Below are 16,703 nucleotides of genomic sequence, written 5' to 3'. Positions count from 1 at the left end.
GAGAAAACCGATATCTCCCTGAATCTCTCTCAAATTCACGCTAATCACCCCTTTTCTTCAAGATGGGCAATTAAAGCCTATCAAATTGGTGCTTTCATTAGGTTCTCATCCTCCTATTGATTTCTACCACCATGTCCGTCTTGCTGTCAGACTCTTCTCCAGATTCTCCTCATCGGTTTTCTGGTGTTAACCCCATGAGATGGATTTTGGATGTTCAGGAGTATTTTGACTATTAATTGTTTTCTGATACTGATCGTTTGTTTTTTGTGAGGTTATTTTTTGACCATCCAGCATATGTATGGCTCCACGTGTATCGACGCTCGAATCCTAATTGCTCATGGCAAGAATTTCTGGATGCTGTTTATCATAACCTTTTGATGAGGATGCCATTTACTTCGCCGAGATGAATAAACTTCTCAACAAAATTTCAGAGGCAGTTGCATATTTAGCAAAAAAGGAGGCCATGGCTAAAAAGGAGGCCACATCTGATTCTGTCGTCGAGACTATTGCAAAAAATGACGATGTGTTAACAACAAATGTCAAGTCTGATCCTGTCATCGACGAGACGGAAAAAAATGACGAAGAATCGCCTCAAGCGTTGGATGAGGTAATGGCTTTGGTGGAAACCAAATGTCCTCCACAATCTCATAGAATCGTTGAAGAGATCTCATGCCCGAAGACGGTTTCTCCATCATTCGTTGAGGTCACAAGCGATACAATTTTATTTGAAGATCTAAACAAAGACAACGAGATGGAAGATTATTTTTCTGACTTCCACCTTGAGGGCAAGGTGGTTTTCAACGGTGGGGGAGTTGATAGGGACATGATATTTTATTTTATTCCAGAAGGGAGCTGATATTCTCTCCGTATATTTATTTAGTATATTTATGTTTTAGTATTATTTAGTTGCTATGATTCTATTTACTTTCCCTAGTGGTTTGGATTTGATTTGCTTTTGATTTACTCCCTAGTTTATAGAAGATCTTTTTGTACCACACATATTATAAATATATATGGAGTCTTTTATTATTATCAAGCAGAATGAAGATCTTTTTGTACCACACATATTATAAATATATATGGTACTTGCACATCGTGATTGATGACATCTATTTATACTTATTTACATCTATGCAGTTCGACTCACTTTCACATTCAGGGAAAGAACCTAAAAAAAACCTGGAATGAAACTTATAATTATGCTCGACTCGATACATGGAAGCTAATGAGATACCAAAATAAAGGATAAATTGAGGAAGCAATCGTAGACAAAATCTTCAAGATACTGTGGTTCATGAACTTTGCGACGGCATTGGTGAAGAAGTGGCCGAGCTGGTGAGTTCAGCCTCTATCTCTCTACTCGTCAAGGTACACGTATCGGTCGACATCGCACCTTCTTCAACTTGTATCTTTCTAATGTATTTTGTCTACGAAGACTATACACCAATTATTTACAAATAAACAAAGGGAACATAAACCTAAAGAAGAGAAAAATACATGCAACTAACCAGAATACCAGATATATATATCAACTTCAAATTATGGATCGATTTCCTCCTCCAAAACATTGTTGGTGAAACCTGAATGTCTGATATCTGTTGCAATGTGTTTGGTTGTTACCATCTTAAACTTCTGCAGTTTAGACAACCACCGAATCCGGTGCGGGAGTGTCTCCAGATGTGGACAGTTATTGATTTCTAGTTTCCTGAGACTCCACATTCCATAAATACCAACGTATATCTCTCTAAGATTCCACAATTCATTGATGCAAAGCGCATCGAGCCTGGGAAATCCGCCTTGTTGGATCACCATATCCTTACCGGTGTATGCATTTCGCAGTTTGAGCTGGCTTAGGGAACTGAGCTTCTCTAATATTTCCATGGGGTCTTCATCAAGACAAGTATTTATCAAAGCTATGTACTCAATCTCTTGAGGTAGATCATCTGCACTTGGTAGCCTGCCTATGCGCCCATCTAGTTTTAGTACCTTCAGTCTTCCTATAACACCAATTTCATCCAAACACGGCATACTTCTAAAACGAAACCCTCTTACAGAAAGTACATCAATGTTCGGAAACTTAGCTAGTGATGCAAAAAGCTTGCCCACATCCGACTTTTCATCAACATCTTCAATGCCCAACATTCGGAGTTTCATCCTGAAGCTCGGGTCCTCATATGTCCAATCATGAATCGAGATGTATGCTAGGGTCTCCAAATTCCGTAGCACATCTACTTTCAAAGGCTTCCGGAAAATCACATTAGACATGTGGAGATCACGAAGGTTGCTCATTGGCCATATAATATTTGGCACCTTCACCATAAAGTTCTGTGCTATATCAAGAACTTCAAGGTTTTCTAGATGCACCAACGAGTATGGGATCTCTTGTATGTAATTGTTTCTCAATCCCAAGTATCTTAACTTAACTAACGCACCGATTGCTTCTGATAAAGTCTTCACCCCAAAATCTTCCATGTCAAGTATTTTGAGTGATTCAAAACCCTCCCAATAAGACGAGCTCGTGTTGTCCAAGTAGCTACCACCTCCATGGAAGATGAGAGAAATAAGTTGTTTGCTATCTTCATTCATGAAATGATTAAATTTGTCTCTGTCACAACAGATAATACGATGGCGGGCACTCTGAGAGGGAGAGGGCCTATTGTTTCCATTGCTCCTTAAGATCTCTAAGCCCATTTCCTCTTCTGCTTTTTTGATTGATATCATGTGTAATAGAAGATTGAGGCGACACCTTTTTTTGAAATAGTGCTGCTTCACAACTTCAAGAATCGATCGATGAGCAAAAATCCATGTAACTTGTACAAAATGTAATCCATTTGCCGCCCAAATCTGTTCCAACTTTTCTTCTCTCATTATTGCATTTTCCTTGAAAAAGGACAAATACAAGAAATGTGGCTTGACACTGTCTTCCAATTCATGATACATCGGTTCCAATAACTTCAACGATTCACTCAAATCAATTGAATCAAAAATTTCTTCCCATTCCATACCTGAAAGTCTTTGTTTTGCTTTCTGCCTGGCAACATCTCTTATAGCTAACGGCAAACCCCCACATTTTTTCAGCATCTCTTTGCCCTTCCTCTCCAACTCCTTTGAGAATTTATTCACATCACTTGTAATTTTATTAACTGTTTTCAAAAACAATTGCCAGCTCTTGTCAGAATCCAAAGCCTTCATCACATGAGTATAATTGACAGTGATGTTTGTAATCTCATAGCGGCTTGTTAACAGCAACGTCGATTTGCTTCCATCAGAGTCTGCATGTATTTATATATATATGCATGATAAGAACAATTACGATATAAAAAATTTGTTTCTAAGATAAACAAAACGGACGAAGATATATATATATATATACCTCGAGATGGAAGAGCTTTCATTATGTACTTCAAATCCGTTTCTTCCAGCATATTGTCCAAAACAATGAAATATGAATTATTTAGTCGCAGGTGCCTGTGAAGCATCCGTAGGAGACTTCGGTTGTCCATTTCTTCCAATGGTGAATCGGGTTTTACATATCGTACCACCATTTGCTTTATAAGTTTCATAAGTATCTCTCTATTAGTCGTGTCACTAGAAATGCGTACCCAAGCATGACACTGGAAATGGCTAGCCCCGGCCTTGTACAATTGTCTGGCGAGAGTTGTCTTCCCGATACCAATCATGCCTTTTATTAAAAAAACCTGTAGGTGATCAAATGTTCTTAAAATCGCTCTTTCAAGCAACTGCTTAATGTGTTTCTCCAACCCCACCACTTCCACTTCCACTTCTTCTTCTTCTTCATCTTCAGCTTCGTCTTCTTCTTCATCTTCAGCTTCGTCTTCTTCTTCGGCTTCTTCTTCATCTTCTTCCTCATCTTCTTCTTCATCTTCGTCTTTTTCTTCATCTTTGTCTTCTTGATCGTTTCCAATATTTTTCTCACCAGCTCCAATTTTTATCATCCGTATCTTTGTCTTGTTGATATCATCAACAAGGAACTCATATGTAATTTTGGACTCGGAATCTACAACTTCCAAGTCCATGACATCTTGAGCCAACTGGACCAAGTCAGCAATGAAATATTCTAGCCTTCTCCTCTCTTCCACTTTCAAGTCTCTCAAGAAATCTAGCAAATGTGTAAGCTCCGCAATTTTGCCCTCTAACATCGTTTTCTTCGAGCCATCCTTACTTTTGAGATCTTCTATCATCCCTAAAACCGCAGCCTCCTCCATGCTTAAGCTTCTACAATAACTGCACTTAATAAGATCGGTGCATGTATACAAAACTATACTACTCCCTATATTTCAATTAATATTTTTTTGCACTTACGATAATGCTATGGGATCTTAACATGACGATCATAGCGTTGATTGAATCATGCATGTTTTACTAAACAAAATCTATGGAAGATTTAAAAGATCATGTGAAGAATATTAAAACAACACTTCCTCCGTCCGCCATTGGGAATCCCTGTTTACCATTTTAGTTTGTCTGCTATTATGAGTCCCGGTTCACTTTTACTACAAATGGTAGATAGACCTCATTTTCCACTAACTCATTCCACTCACGTTCTATAATAAAACCAATATATAAAAATGGGCCCTACATTCCACTATCTTTTCTCACCGACTTTTCTTCACATTTCTTAAAACCTGTACCGAACTCAAATAGTACTCCTAATGGTGGACGGAGGGAGTATAATAGAAAGGAGAGAAAATACCTTTCTTTGACCACAACTTCGTCTGCTTCTTTGTCTCCAATGTTTTCCTCATCGGCTCCAAAGTTTTTCATCCGCATCTTTGTCGCCTTGATCTTATCTTGGAGGTCCTTGAGCGCGTAACAGGAAACGTCCACGTCCATGACCTTGTAAGCCAATTCGACCAAGTCAGCTGTTAAATCTTCTAGCCTGCTCTTCTCTTCCAATTTCAAGCCTCTCAAGAAATCCAACATCTCTTTCAACTCTTCAATTTTGCTCTTGATGACTAACCTCTCCAAGCATTTTGTACATGTAACATGCAAGCTCTCGAGATCTCGTATCATCCATGTGATCGCAGCCTCTGCCATGTTTATGCTTCTACAATAACTGCACTTAATTAGATCAAAAGAATTAGAGAGTATCAAATATTGTGAAACAAATGGAAACAAATCAACTAAGGTGGGACGAGTGGAGTATCAAATTCTGGCATTAGAAATAGTAATGCTCCAACTGTTCGATGACAGCCCATTAAAAACTGGCATTTGGGAAAAAAACCTGGGGCGCTTAAACTGTTCGAGAAAATGCCTGCAAATTTTCAATAAGGCGGAGGGAAAATATTTAACGAGATCTAAATCAGGCGGATTTAATTTAACTAATTCATTCAATTAAGATAAATCTTGCTAATGTTACTGATCTAAATCTTCGAAAAATTCTCTATTTAACAGAAACGATTCTGCGTTAAATCAAATCTCTGAGATGAACTATTTCAAATTCAAACTTCAACACATATAATTATCTTGATGAATTTTGAAACTATTCAAAGGGAGAAAAGGAAATACCTTTATGTGCTTGCTGGTTTCGATTTGATTTTTGGATCCAATCACTCTCTTTTTTCAATTTCTTTCGGAGCTGGAAAGGATTTTGAATTTACAAAATCATAAAGTCAACTCTTAAGAAGGTAATTACTAGCTGGATTAAACAATTAACAATAAAATAATGGGGAAATTAGCTGGTTAGAGAAATAAAATATTGTAAGGCAGTCAGTCAGATAAATTAATTTTTTGCTGCATTTCTTAATAAATTTTGTTTAAGACTCCTCTAATAGTAATTATTCTGCTGGATTAAGTGTGGAAAAGAAATTAGTTTCATTTTATGATCAGTTTAGAAGATTAAAACTAGATTTAGAAAAATACTTTTGAGTTTCAAAAGCTACAAAATTGAACAGAAATTAACCAGTAATTAATGCAACTTGCATTGTAAATCAAATATAAGTAAATTAAATTAACACATTGCCTTAACCGGCCCAATCTTATAGGCCCTAAATTTATTCTTCTATAAATTGGGCCTAACAATAAGTTTACAGCGTGCCAGGCTGCTATTAATTATCATTGATGGTAGAGTTTTAGGCTGCTATTAATTATCATTAATTATCATTGATGCTATTAATTTATTAATTATCATTGATGGTAGAAATGTTAAGAAAAGCAACCATTTTTATTTTATGATCACTTAAGATTAAAACTAGAATTGGAAAAATACTTCTTAGATGTAGTAATAGATGTACTAAGTGATCCTCATGATTAACTCCGATTTTTTAGAAGAATAATTACACTTTCATAAAATAAATTATATCATTATTTGCAATCGAAAAAAATTAGTGCTCATGCATCGTGCTTTGCAAATCAAATATAACATGTTTTGTGATTCGATTAACCAATAGATGATCATGTGCATCGATTTTGTGATTATTTAACATGCTAAGATGGATGGTTGTTAGAATTTATTTTTTCAGTTTGAATAATGAAGGTTGTTAGGGTTAGTAAACTGCGAATGGGTTTTGTTTTAAAGAACAAACTATTTTTTTAGTAACAAGTTAGTACATTTTTCTAAATTATTATGACTACTATAATACTCCCTCAGTTCTAAAGTAATGGAGGCGTTTCTTTTCATCACGGAGATTAAGAAAAATTGTGTCAGGTGAGTTAAGTAAAGAGAGAGTAAAGTGGAAAATGAAAAAGGTAGAGAGATGAAGAGAGAATACAGTAAGAGAAGAGTAAAGTAAGTGTGAAAAAAAGTGTTGACTTTTACTAAAAAGAGAAATGACTCTATTACTATGGAACGCACGAAAATGAGAAAATAACTCTATTACTGTGGAACGGAAAGAGTAATTTTGATTGCAAAACCACACCAGTTGGACGGTCAATTATTTTACTAATTATATGCCACCCCACCAGCAGTTTTTAGAACGTGACACATTAATGATAAATGTCATTTTGATATTTGTACATTTACATAAAACAACGTTGTGTCTCTCATAACCTGATTATTAATTATTTTAGAAGCGTATCTAGACTTGCATAAAATAATTTAAATCATTATTAGCACTTTCAAAATAATTTCAACGCAAGTTTTTGAGTACTAAGTTTACAACAAAAATAGGAAAAACACATTTTAATAGTCAACTAGCTACGTAGAAGAGCAATCACCTTAATTTTATGGTCATTAAATACATTAATTATGTTGAATAAAAACATTAATTTAAAAGTCAAACAATTAGGTGTAGAAGAGCAATCATCTTTATTTTATGATCATTAAATACCTTATGTTGAATACAAATAGATGAACTTATTTTAAGTTTTAATTGGGTGTAGAAGAACAATCACTTAATTTTGTTATCATAAATAGGTAACATTGCATGGTGTACAAAAGTAGAAAAAACAGATTTTGGAAGTCAACAACAATTTTACATCTATTAAAATGTGCTACCGAAATTATTAAATTAATTTATTAATGTAGACGCTGCTAGATCGCAATATAATCACATATTAAACCTAAAATCTTTAATTTAGTCTTAGATATTATTAACCACTGAAATGCTTCGTAACGAATTGTTTATGAATATGGAAGCTCCTTATCATGGGAACAATAATGATATTAAATAATTGCGAAAATATTAGTTTATCCATTTTATTTAGTGTAATTATAAATAAAGTTATCAATAATTTAAAATTGAATAAATAAATAAAAGAAATTGGATCCTAGATTGCAGTGCAGTCTAAAGAGGCCCATTAGGTGATAATTTAAATTTAAATATAGAAAATGGATCCTAGATTGCAGTGCTCTAATGCCTAATAATTTAAAATTAAATATATAAAATGGATCATTGATTACAGTGCAGTTTAATGCATCCAAGAGGAGGAAAGCATTTTCACATGGCTTATAATATTATAATTGCCCCACCAACCTATTCATTCGTATCTTTATGCTACTTTAATTCATCTTTTTCCCTCAGTAGATAGTTATTTTATCTGCGAAGAAGATACGTACTGTCTCTGAAAATTTGATACATATTACCATTTCGATCCGTCTCTGAAAATTTGATACACTTTACTTTTATTATTTTTGGTAGTAGAATTTATATTCCACTAACTCATTCCTACTCACATTTTATTATAAAACTAATACTTTAAAAGTAGGACCCACATCTCACCAACTTTTTCAACTCACTTTCCATTACATTTCTTAAAACCCGTGTCGAGTCAAAGTGGAGCAAATTTTAGAGGACGGAGGTAATAGTACTTAACAAAATTGCACTTTTTATTAATACAATTGTTGCATATTCACGATGAACAAAAGGAACATCTACCAAAAAATGTCCACATAAGCAATAATTATAGCCACATAGGAATCCATTTCGCCAGAATAGTCAATCGTTAAAAGTCTCAACAACAGTAATTATTTTTACAACAAAATTTTTTAGTTCGAAGGAAAATCTGAAAATTCCGAGTTCATTATTAAAGACTAATTGCCCTAATTAAATAATAGCAATAGCATTTGACTGTATCTACTTGTTTCATTTCATATGATTATATTTATATTATTGTAATTGTAATTGTGTAAGCCAGCTAAACTTGTTATTTTTAAAATCCCAATCAATTTGACCATATTTAATCTATGAATTCGTTATTCAAAATCACTTTAAATCACACTCTCCCCTTCAAATCAAACTCTGCAAAGACTTGAATCGGAAAATTGATTCCACGCCGGCAAAGATAAGAAGAAATAATCGAAAAAAGGTATTTTCTTTTCTTTGAATAGTTACAAAATTCACATGATTATGCTGTCTGTTTTATATAGCCTTTTGAAATCCTGCGTTTCAAAAAAAATTCTCAACTTAATCTTCAATTTATTTCAAAGTCCTACATCACATCTAACTGCAAGAACTTTCCTTTTTTCCATTTTGTTATTTTGTGCTTGTAGATATGTTCGTGTGTATTACAAAATAAAATTAAAGCACCAGGCATGAAATTAAGACATAAAATTCAAGAAAGTAAGGCATAAGACCTAGGGTAGACCCGATCTAGATATAGATCCAAAATTAATTTTTTTGAATTTGATTCTAAAAATATTTGAACCCTATCAAAATTTTAGAGCTGAACCTTTGTTTTGTTTCTATATATTATTTTATTATACTCCATTCTTCCCATAAAATTATAGACATTTAAAATGATACAAGAATTAATGCATAATTGGTAAAAATAAGAGAGAGGATGAGAAAAATAGTTAAAGTAGTGTTAGTAGATGGTGAGATCAATATTTAATTAGTTGTAGTGGTGGGCCATATATAGATAGTGGGATGTAAATAAATTGATGTATTATATGAGTACTGAGTTGGGTATAATTTTCCATAAATGGAAATGCCCATATTTTTATCGTACGGAGGGAGTATTGAATCGTGTTTACCTAGTTTTCCAATTCTAATATGTCTGGGAATATAATGAATCTTGGATCTAGTCCAAATCTGCCCATTTAGATTGCATCTGGGTTATAACTAGTTAATACTATGTATTGTAGGGGTGTGATCAATTGCTAACTTTCTTAAGTTGCTAACTTGCTAACTCATCAACGCAATGTATTAAAAATGTCAACACATGATTTTGTTGAACTTCAATATAATGTGTTGATATTATGTGTTGACATTTTAATGTCACCGTGTTGACATTTTTAATACATTGTATTAATGAGTAGCAGCGTATGTATTGTAAGTATATAATAATTATTTTTATAATTGACCACAAATTAAATAGGTAAGGCACCTAAATAAGTTATCAGATATTCATATATAGTAGTCAAATGTGCATTTCAAAGTAGTAATTATCTAACTATTTGATACTTCATTTTATTATGTATCATCAGATTTATTTTATGACATAGATTTGGATTACTTGAATGTTTCTTTTATGGATTATAGTATTATTGATATAAATGATTATTATGTCGATTTTAGTACATTTAGATTACCATTATAGTCTATAGACAGCAGAAATCTGAATGTACCATAAGGATTAATTGTTAGTATTGAGAATCTACCTGTGGCTGTGTGAACTTACTGCATATTGCTATTTAATTTATTAGCTGGTTTCTGAAAATCTTCGTTCAATTTTCGTAGCAGAAACATGTCTGAGGCGATCATCGTGGAGGCGAAACAGGATCTGGAGAGGTATCTTGAGAATTATGATGGAAAATATAAATGGGCAATGAATGAGGTAACAAATGAGCTGAGCATGATGCTGGATTTCATGAGAGACGAGGAATCCGGAGAGAGGAGCCGCCTTAAATATTTGCTTGCTGACTTTGCCGAGATTGCTCTAAACTCTGCGGACCTCACAAGATACACTGCTGAGGACATTCCCTTTATTGAAATCGGCATTGACATGTTTTTACAACAGTTTCCGGTAATGCTCGACGTTTTGAGAATGATAAAAAAGCGCATGATGGAGTTTGAAGTTGGCGTTGGAAAAGAAGAAGAAGCAGAAGAAGAAGAAGGAGGAACGGTCGTGGTGGTGGGCTTGGAGAAAGACGTGAAGCAACTTATTGAGAGAGCGATTCTTGTCGAGAAGACAGACCTCGTGAGTGTGGGTATCAAAGGCATGGTGGGCGTTGGAAAGACGACTCTTGCCAAGCAAGTCTACAACCATGCGGCCTATTAGAAATGGGCCACTCACCCCTTAAAAGGCCTCATAAGGGGGAGGGTTATCCACACTTATATAGAGAAGCTAGGATCATCACCAAGCCGATGTGGGACAAGATATTAGAATTTTAACATGCCCCCTCACGTGTGGGCCGGAATGACACATCGGACTTCCATCACGTGGGTAGGCAAGAGAAGAGATAAAGAGATAAACCATCATCGACTTGGGCCCTGCTCTGATACCATATTAGAAATGGGCCACTCACCCCTTAAAAGGCCTCATAAGGGGGAGGGTTATCCACACTTATATAGAGAAGCTAGGATCATCACCAAGCCGATGTGGGACAAGATATTAGAATTTTAACACGCCCCCTCACGTGTGGGCCGGAATGACACATCGGACTTCCATCACGTGGGTAGGCAAGAGAAGAGATAAAGAGATAAACCATCATCGACTTGGGCCCTGCTCTGATACCATATTAGAAATGGGCCACTCACCCCTTAAAAGGCCTCATAAGGGGGAGGGTTATCCACACTTATATAGAGAAGCTAGGATCATCACCAAGCCGATGTGGGACAAGATATTAGAATTTTAACACGGCCGTCGTTGAAAAATTCAAGTGGCGCGCATGGGTAAGCCTCTCTGTTGGCACGAGTGCAAACGAGATGCTCGTGGAAGTGATTAAACAGTTGGTGAAAATCGATGGGGATAATTCGTCGTTGGAGGAAATGGACAACCGCAGTCTGGGACAGATGCTTCGCCACCACATGCGAGGAATGCCGTATTTCATAGTGATTGACAACCTGCTGCCACAAATAAGCGTTGGGTGCTTCGAACATCTTGAAGATGAAGGTATGACGTCGGTCTTTGTTTTATCTTTACATAGAATTCTGAATGCTTCATCTTATCCTCCTTAAATTAGGTAGAAATAGAATTACAATGCTAGCTAGATCTATTCACAATCAAGTCATAAATTAACCTAATACTATTACTTTTAAACTGATAGAGAACATTATCACGTATTTAGGGGATCAAACCACCCACAAGGATGTGAATATAGCTAACCCCCCGTGATTAAAAATAATCTCACGACTCAATCCTAGATTATATCTTGGTACTACTCCCTCCGTCCCCGATTAAGAGTCACACTTTTCCATTTCGGTCCATCCCCAATTAAGAGTCACACTTCATTTTTACCATAAATAGTAAATAGGTCCCACATTCCACTAACTCAATTCACTCACATTTTATTATAAAACCAATATAAAAAAAATGGGTCTCACATTCCACTAACTTTTTCAACCAACTTTTCTTTATATTTCTTAAAACCCGTGCCCGGTCAAAGTGTGACTCCTAATGGGGGACGGAGGGAGTATTATTTTATCTTGAAACCCGAACACCATGTTCGGTTTGCAAGATTGTATCCCGGATTAAATATGTACTAATGTGTTTGGTTCATGAGATTCAATCCCACGACTCAATCCTAGATGGATAATCATGAGATACTAAAATAATCTCACAACTCAATCCTAGATTATATATTCGTACTATTTTAGATAGAAAATCGAACACCACCCAAGTAAATTACATTATGGTACACTCTGGAAGGATTTCGTATTACCACACGTACAAGTTGTGTGGTGCGCCCTGGTTTAGAATGTCGGACTATCACATGCAATTTGTGTGTTGCTTTTTTGGCTATGGGTGTTCGTTTATTGCATACTCTTCGATTTGGAGAAATGGAATCGACTATTTCGTTCCATAAAAAATACTCCCTCCTTCCCAATAAATATGAAACATTTGATTTCCGGCACGGGATTTTATGCATTGTTGTTTTGTGAGTTGATGAAAAGAGAGTAGAGTAGGAGAGAGGAAAAAGTAGAGAGAGTGATGTTTCCATTTTAGAAAACGTTTCATTTTTAGTGGGACAATCCAAAAAGGAAAACGTTGCATTTCTAATGGGACAGAGGGAATAGTAACTTTGACGGGGTTGTGGAAATGAAATGTAGCAATATTCGTTGAGATATGTCAAAGTGATGGAAAAGAAAGAATTTCTTTTACATGTCCTCCTGATTTATCTATTTTTTCTGAAATGACAAAAACAGGATATCAACCCATCTTTACTAACTTTGTTCTTTCCCCCTTTCTTCCTTGAGCACGTCCTACAACAGGGAACTTACAGAAAATTGAGTCAATAAACACATTAAATGATTATAATGCATCCAATCTACGGGGGTAAACAATACTACTCCCTCCGTCCAATATGTCCACTCAAGATGTCTACTTTCTACATTTGAAAATAAATCTCTCTCCTCCTCTCTCCTCATTAAAATATTTTACTACTCTACTTACCTCACCTCACAACTCTTTCTAAAATCTCATGCCACTCAAGAATGTGGATATTTTGAGTGGGACGATGGAAGTATTTTATTTAAAATAAATACCTCCAAACTTGAGTCTTGGTCATATTTAAGCAAAATAACCAATTACCATAACATTGGAGTTACTTTCAAGAACACACACTTCATTGTATTGAATGTACTTAATCATAATATTCGATTTACGTATCGAATTTATTTCATCATAGCAACATAGACAGACTTACGTACTCCCTCCGTCCCGCCGCAAGCGATTGATTTCTTCTGGGCACGGAACTTGAGAAAAATTATATTTATTGAGTTAACTAACATAGACAGACCAATTAGGAAGAAAGCTCACAAAACAACTTTTAATTTAAATGGATAGTTTTGGAAATGTTTAATGAGTGTACTGTTATTGAAAAGGATATGTGTATTAAACAATACACACCATCATAACATGAATTTATATCATGACTTTCAATAGACATCTTATCCCTTCTTCCTTTAACTGTTCTTAACTAAGTTTTATCAGGCCATGGAAGCAGGTTGCTGTTAATCAGTCGCTATGAGATTGTATCAAAACACTTGTATTATACGCATGAGATGAAAGCTTTGGATTCTGATAAAAGCTGGCAATTGTTTATGAAAACATTATTTCGTAATGATGTGCCCAAATTTTCAAAGGACTTGGAATGGAAGGCGAGAGACATGTTGAAAAAATGTGGGGGTTTGCCGCTAGCTACAATAGATGTTGCCAGGCAGAAAGCAAAACAAAGACTTTCAGGGATTGAATGGGAACAACTTTTTGATTCAATTGATTTGAGTGGAACATTGAAGTCATTGGAACCGATGTATCATAAATTGGATGAAAAACTCAAGCCATATTTCTTGCACATGTCCCTTTTTAAGGAAAATGCAATAATGAGGGAAGAAAAGTTGGAACATATTTGGGCTGCAAGTGGATTGAACACTCGAAGTGAAGAAGATATTGCTCATAGTTTATTTAGACACTCCATTGTTGAAATTGTGCACCCCCACCCACCACCATCTAGAGTGAAAAGGTGTCGCATCCATCCTCTACTACACATGCTATCCATTCAAAAGGCTGAGGATGAAATGGGCTTTGAGATGTTAAGGAGCAATGGAAATAATCGACCCTCGCAGAGCCCTCGTCATCGTGTTATCCACTGTGGTAGAGACAAGTTTAATCAGTTCATGACTCGAGACAAACATCTTGTTTCTCTTATCTTCCATGGAGGTGGTCGCTACTTGGACGATACTAGCCAGTCTTATTGGAAGAGTTTTGAAGTCCTCAAGATACTTGATATGGATGATTTTGGGGTGAAGAAGTTACCAGAAAGTACCAGCACATTGAGTGAGTTAAAGTATTTAGGATTGAGAAACAATTACATACAAAAGATCCCAGACTCATTCGGGGGCTTGAAAGAGCTTGAGGTTCTCGACATAGCTCTAAACTTTATGGTGGAGGTGCCGGATATTGTCAATGAAATGGGTAGCCTTCATCATCTCCACATGTCTAATGTGATCTGTCGGAAGCCATTGCAAGTAGATGCTCTAAAACATCTTGAGACACTAACTTACATCTCGATTTATGATTGGACATACGAGGTCTTTAGCTTGGAGGAGAAGATGATTTGTCTCCAGAAATTGGGCATTGAAGAAATTGATGGAAACGCGGATGTAAGCAAGCTGTTTGCATCACTTTGTAGGTTGAAGAGCCTTGAGGGTCTTACCTTGAGGGGGTTTCGCTTCATGAGCATGCCTTGTTTAGACGAGCTTTATGTGAATAGACTCCATAGAGTGAAACTGGATGGGCTCCTAGCTACGACATTACCAAGAGCTTTAAGAGACTCTCTGCGTATTAAAGAGTTGAATTTGGTAAATACATGTCTTGAAGAAGACCCCATGTGGTTACTAACGAAGCTATTCTACCTATGTCGCCTCAAACTACAGAATGCATACATTGGTCGAGAAATGTTGATCGAGTTCCGGCAGTTTCAAAATCTTAAGTTCTTGCGCATCAGTGAGCTGTGGAATCTAAGGAGTGTATATGTTACACATAGTCACTTGTCAAAACTCAGCCAACTAGAAATCAACAATTGTCCACATTTGGAGACTCTTCCAGAAGAAATTGTGTGGATGGAACATCTGAGGAAGTTTGCAATGGTAACAACCAAACACATTGCAACAAAGATCAGAAGTTCCAGCATACTCTCCAAAATAGTGGAAGTGGATATTAGTCCATGATTTCAAATTGTATTTATTCTTGTTTGTTGGCATTTGGATTTTGGATTGAATATACGTTTTCCTCTTTTCTTTCCCCCCTTGTTATTGTGTGTTTGCGAATAACTTTGTTTATTATTTGAAGAAACAAACTATTACTGTCACGACCGTCCTTTTTAGGGTTAATAAATACGGATGGTCGCAACTAAAGGGCTTTTAAGAAAAGGGAAATAATCTAGGGTTTCAATAAAAAGTATGACCAAATAATTTAATATTCCAACAAAGAGGAAAAGTCAGAGCAATCCAACGACAAACGGTTACTATTTCATAATTTATGATCCAAGAGAAGAAGGGGTTCAAAATATAATTGCGAAATATAGTATTATCTCAACCGAAGCATTCAAGAGTAAGAGTGACGCAGTGTATGAAGACACGACGACCCTCGGAGTTCAAAATAAATACAACAATGACTAAGGTTAACTCAACACCACCCTAAGCTCGTCGCCGCTCAACCTGCACATAAGGAAAACACATGCAGGACTGAGTACTACTCCCTCCATCCGCCATTAGGAGTCCCATTCCTTGGCGGCACGGATTTTAAGAAATGTTAAGAAAAGTGGGTAGAAAAAAGATAGTGGAATAGGGGTCTCACTTGTATATATTAGTTTTAAATGAAATGTGAGTGGAATGAGTTAGGTGAAGGTGGGACCATATTACCATATATGGTACAAGTGAACCGGGACTCCTATTCGCGGACATACTAAAATGGAAAAACGAGACTCCTATTCGCGGACGGAGGGAGTATAAAATACTCAGTGAACTCATGCCGAAAACAGTTTGTCAAAAATATTTATATTTATCGTGCCAATTTCAGATAACCACCGGGATTTTAGAATGGATATTGGTTGTTAGAATTTATTTTTTCTGTTTGAATAATGAAGGTTATATTGTTAGAGTTAGTAAACTGCAAGTGGGTTTTGTTTTTTAGTTAGGAACGTGAGACTGTCAGAGACTCAGAGGTCATCTCTTATGGCTAATTTAAAGAACAAACAATTTTTTTTAGTAACAAGTTAGTACATTTTTCTAAATTATTATGACTACTATGATAATTTCGATGGCTAAACAACACCAGTTGGACGGTCAATTCTATGCTAGATCGATCGCAATATAATCACATATTAAACCCAAAATCTTTAGTCTAAAATTTATTAACCACTGAAACGATTTGTAACAGATAGTTTACGAATATGGAAGCTGCTTATCATGGGAACAATAATGATATTAAATAACTGCGAAAATATTAGTTTATCCATTTTAACTAGTGTAGTTATAAGATACTGGTACTTTTTAAATAAAATTATCAATGATTTAAAATTGAATAAATAAATAAAAGAAAATGGATCCTAGATTGCAGTGCAGTCTAATCACTAATGTCTC

At 35.6% G+C, this 16,703-nt stretch overlaps 2 protein-coding genes across 4 annotated transcripts; one reads left to right on the top strand and one right to left on the bottom strand.

Moving 5' to 3' along the window:
- Positions 1 to 1,175: 1,175 nt before the first annotated feature.
- Positions 1,176 to 5,593, bottom strand: LOC125192157 (putative inactive disease susceptibility protein LOV1). 2 transcript variants are annotated; one of them, XM_048089642.2, is made up of 4 exons: positions 5,530 to 5,593; positions 4,715 to 5,077; positions 3,374 to 4,236; positions 1,176 to 3,272 (listed from the first exon to the last, which is right to left on the bottom strand). In XM_048089642.2, the coding sequence occupies exons 2-4, from the start codon at positions 5,056 to 5,058 to the stop codon at positions 1,540 to 1,542; spliced, it is 2,940 nt and encodes a 979-aa protein (XP_047945599.1). In that variant the 5' UTR covers positions 5,059 to 5,077; positions 5,530 to 5,593; the 3' UTR covers positions 1,176 to 1,539. The 2 variants fall into 2 exon arrangements, with proteins under 2 accessions (XP_047945599.1, XP_088912135.1); XM_089056009.1 differs by lacking the exon at positions 5,530 to 5,593 and having other exon boundaries at positions 4,715 to 5,364.
- A 3,037-nt stretch (positions 5,594 to 8,630) lies between these two features.
- Positions 8,631 to 15,378, top strand: LOC125192164 (disease susceptibility protein LOV1-like). 2 transcript variants are annotated; one of them, XM_048089665.2, is made up of 3 exons: positions 8,631 to 8,766; positions 10,143 to 11,514; positions 13,555 to 15,378. In XM_048089665.2, the coding sequence occupies exons 2-3, from the start codon at positions 11,328 to 11,330 to the stop codon at positions 15,288 to 15,290; spliced, it is 1,923 nt and encodes a 640-aa protein (XP_047945622.1). In that variant the 5' UTR covers positions 8,631 to 8,766; positions 10,143 to 11,327; the 3' UTR covers positions 15,291 to 15,378. The 2 variants fall into 2 exon arrangements, with proteins under 2 accessions (XP_047945622.1, XP_088912145.1); XM_089056019.1 differs by having other exon boundaries at positions 8,658 to 8,766; positions 10,140 to 11,514.
- The last annotated feature ends 1,325 nt before the right edge of the window (positions 15,379 to 16,703 follow it).

The sequence above is a fragment of the Salvia hispanica genome, chromosome 4 (genome assembly GCF_029641045.1).
Source record: "Salvia hispanica isolate PSC_SH4W2 chromosome 4, Shi_PSC_v1, whole genome shotgun sequence".
Taxonomy (NCBI): Eukaryota; Viridiplantae; Streptophyta; class Magnoliopsida; order Lamiales; family Lamiaceae; genus Salvia; species Salvia hispanica.
The sequence above is the reverse complement of the archived record's forward strand: the minus strand, read 5'-3'. Positions and strand labels throughout refer to the sequence as shown.

Coding starts and splice junctions, on each gene's coding strand:
- LOC125192157 (XM_048089642.2), bottom strand. CDS start 5,058: ATGGCAGAGGCTGCGATCACATGGATGATACGAGATCTCGAGAGCTTG. Junction 4,237..4,714: donor GAAGTTGTGGTCAAAGAAAG/GTATTTTCTCTC, acceptor CAGTTATTGTAG/AAGCTTAAGCATGGAGGAGG. Junction 3,273..3,373: donor GAAAGCTCTTCCATCTCGAG/GTATATATATAT, acceptor AAATACATGCAG/ACTCTGATGGAAGCAAATCG.
- LOC125192164 (XM_048089665.2), top strand. CDS start 11,328: ATGCTCGTGGAAGTGATTAAACAGTTGGTGAAAATCGATGGGGATAAT. Junction 11,515..13,554: donor CGAACATCTTGAAGATGAAG/GTATGACGTCGG, acceptor AAGTTTTATCAG/GCCATGGAAGCAGGTTGCTG.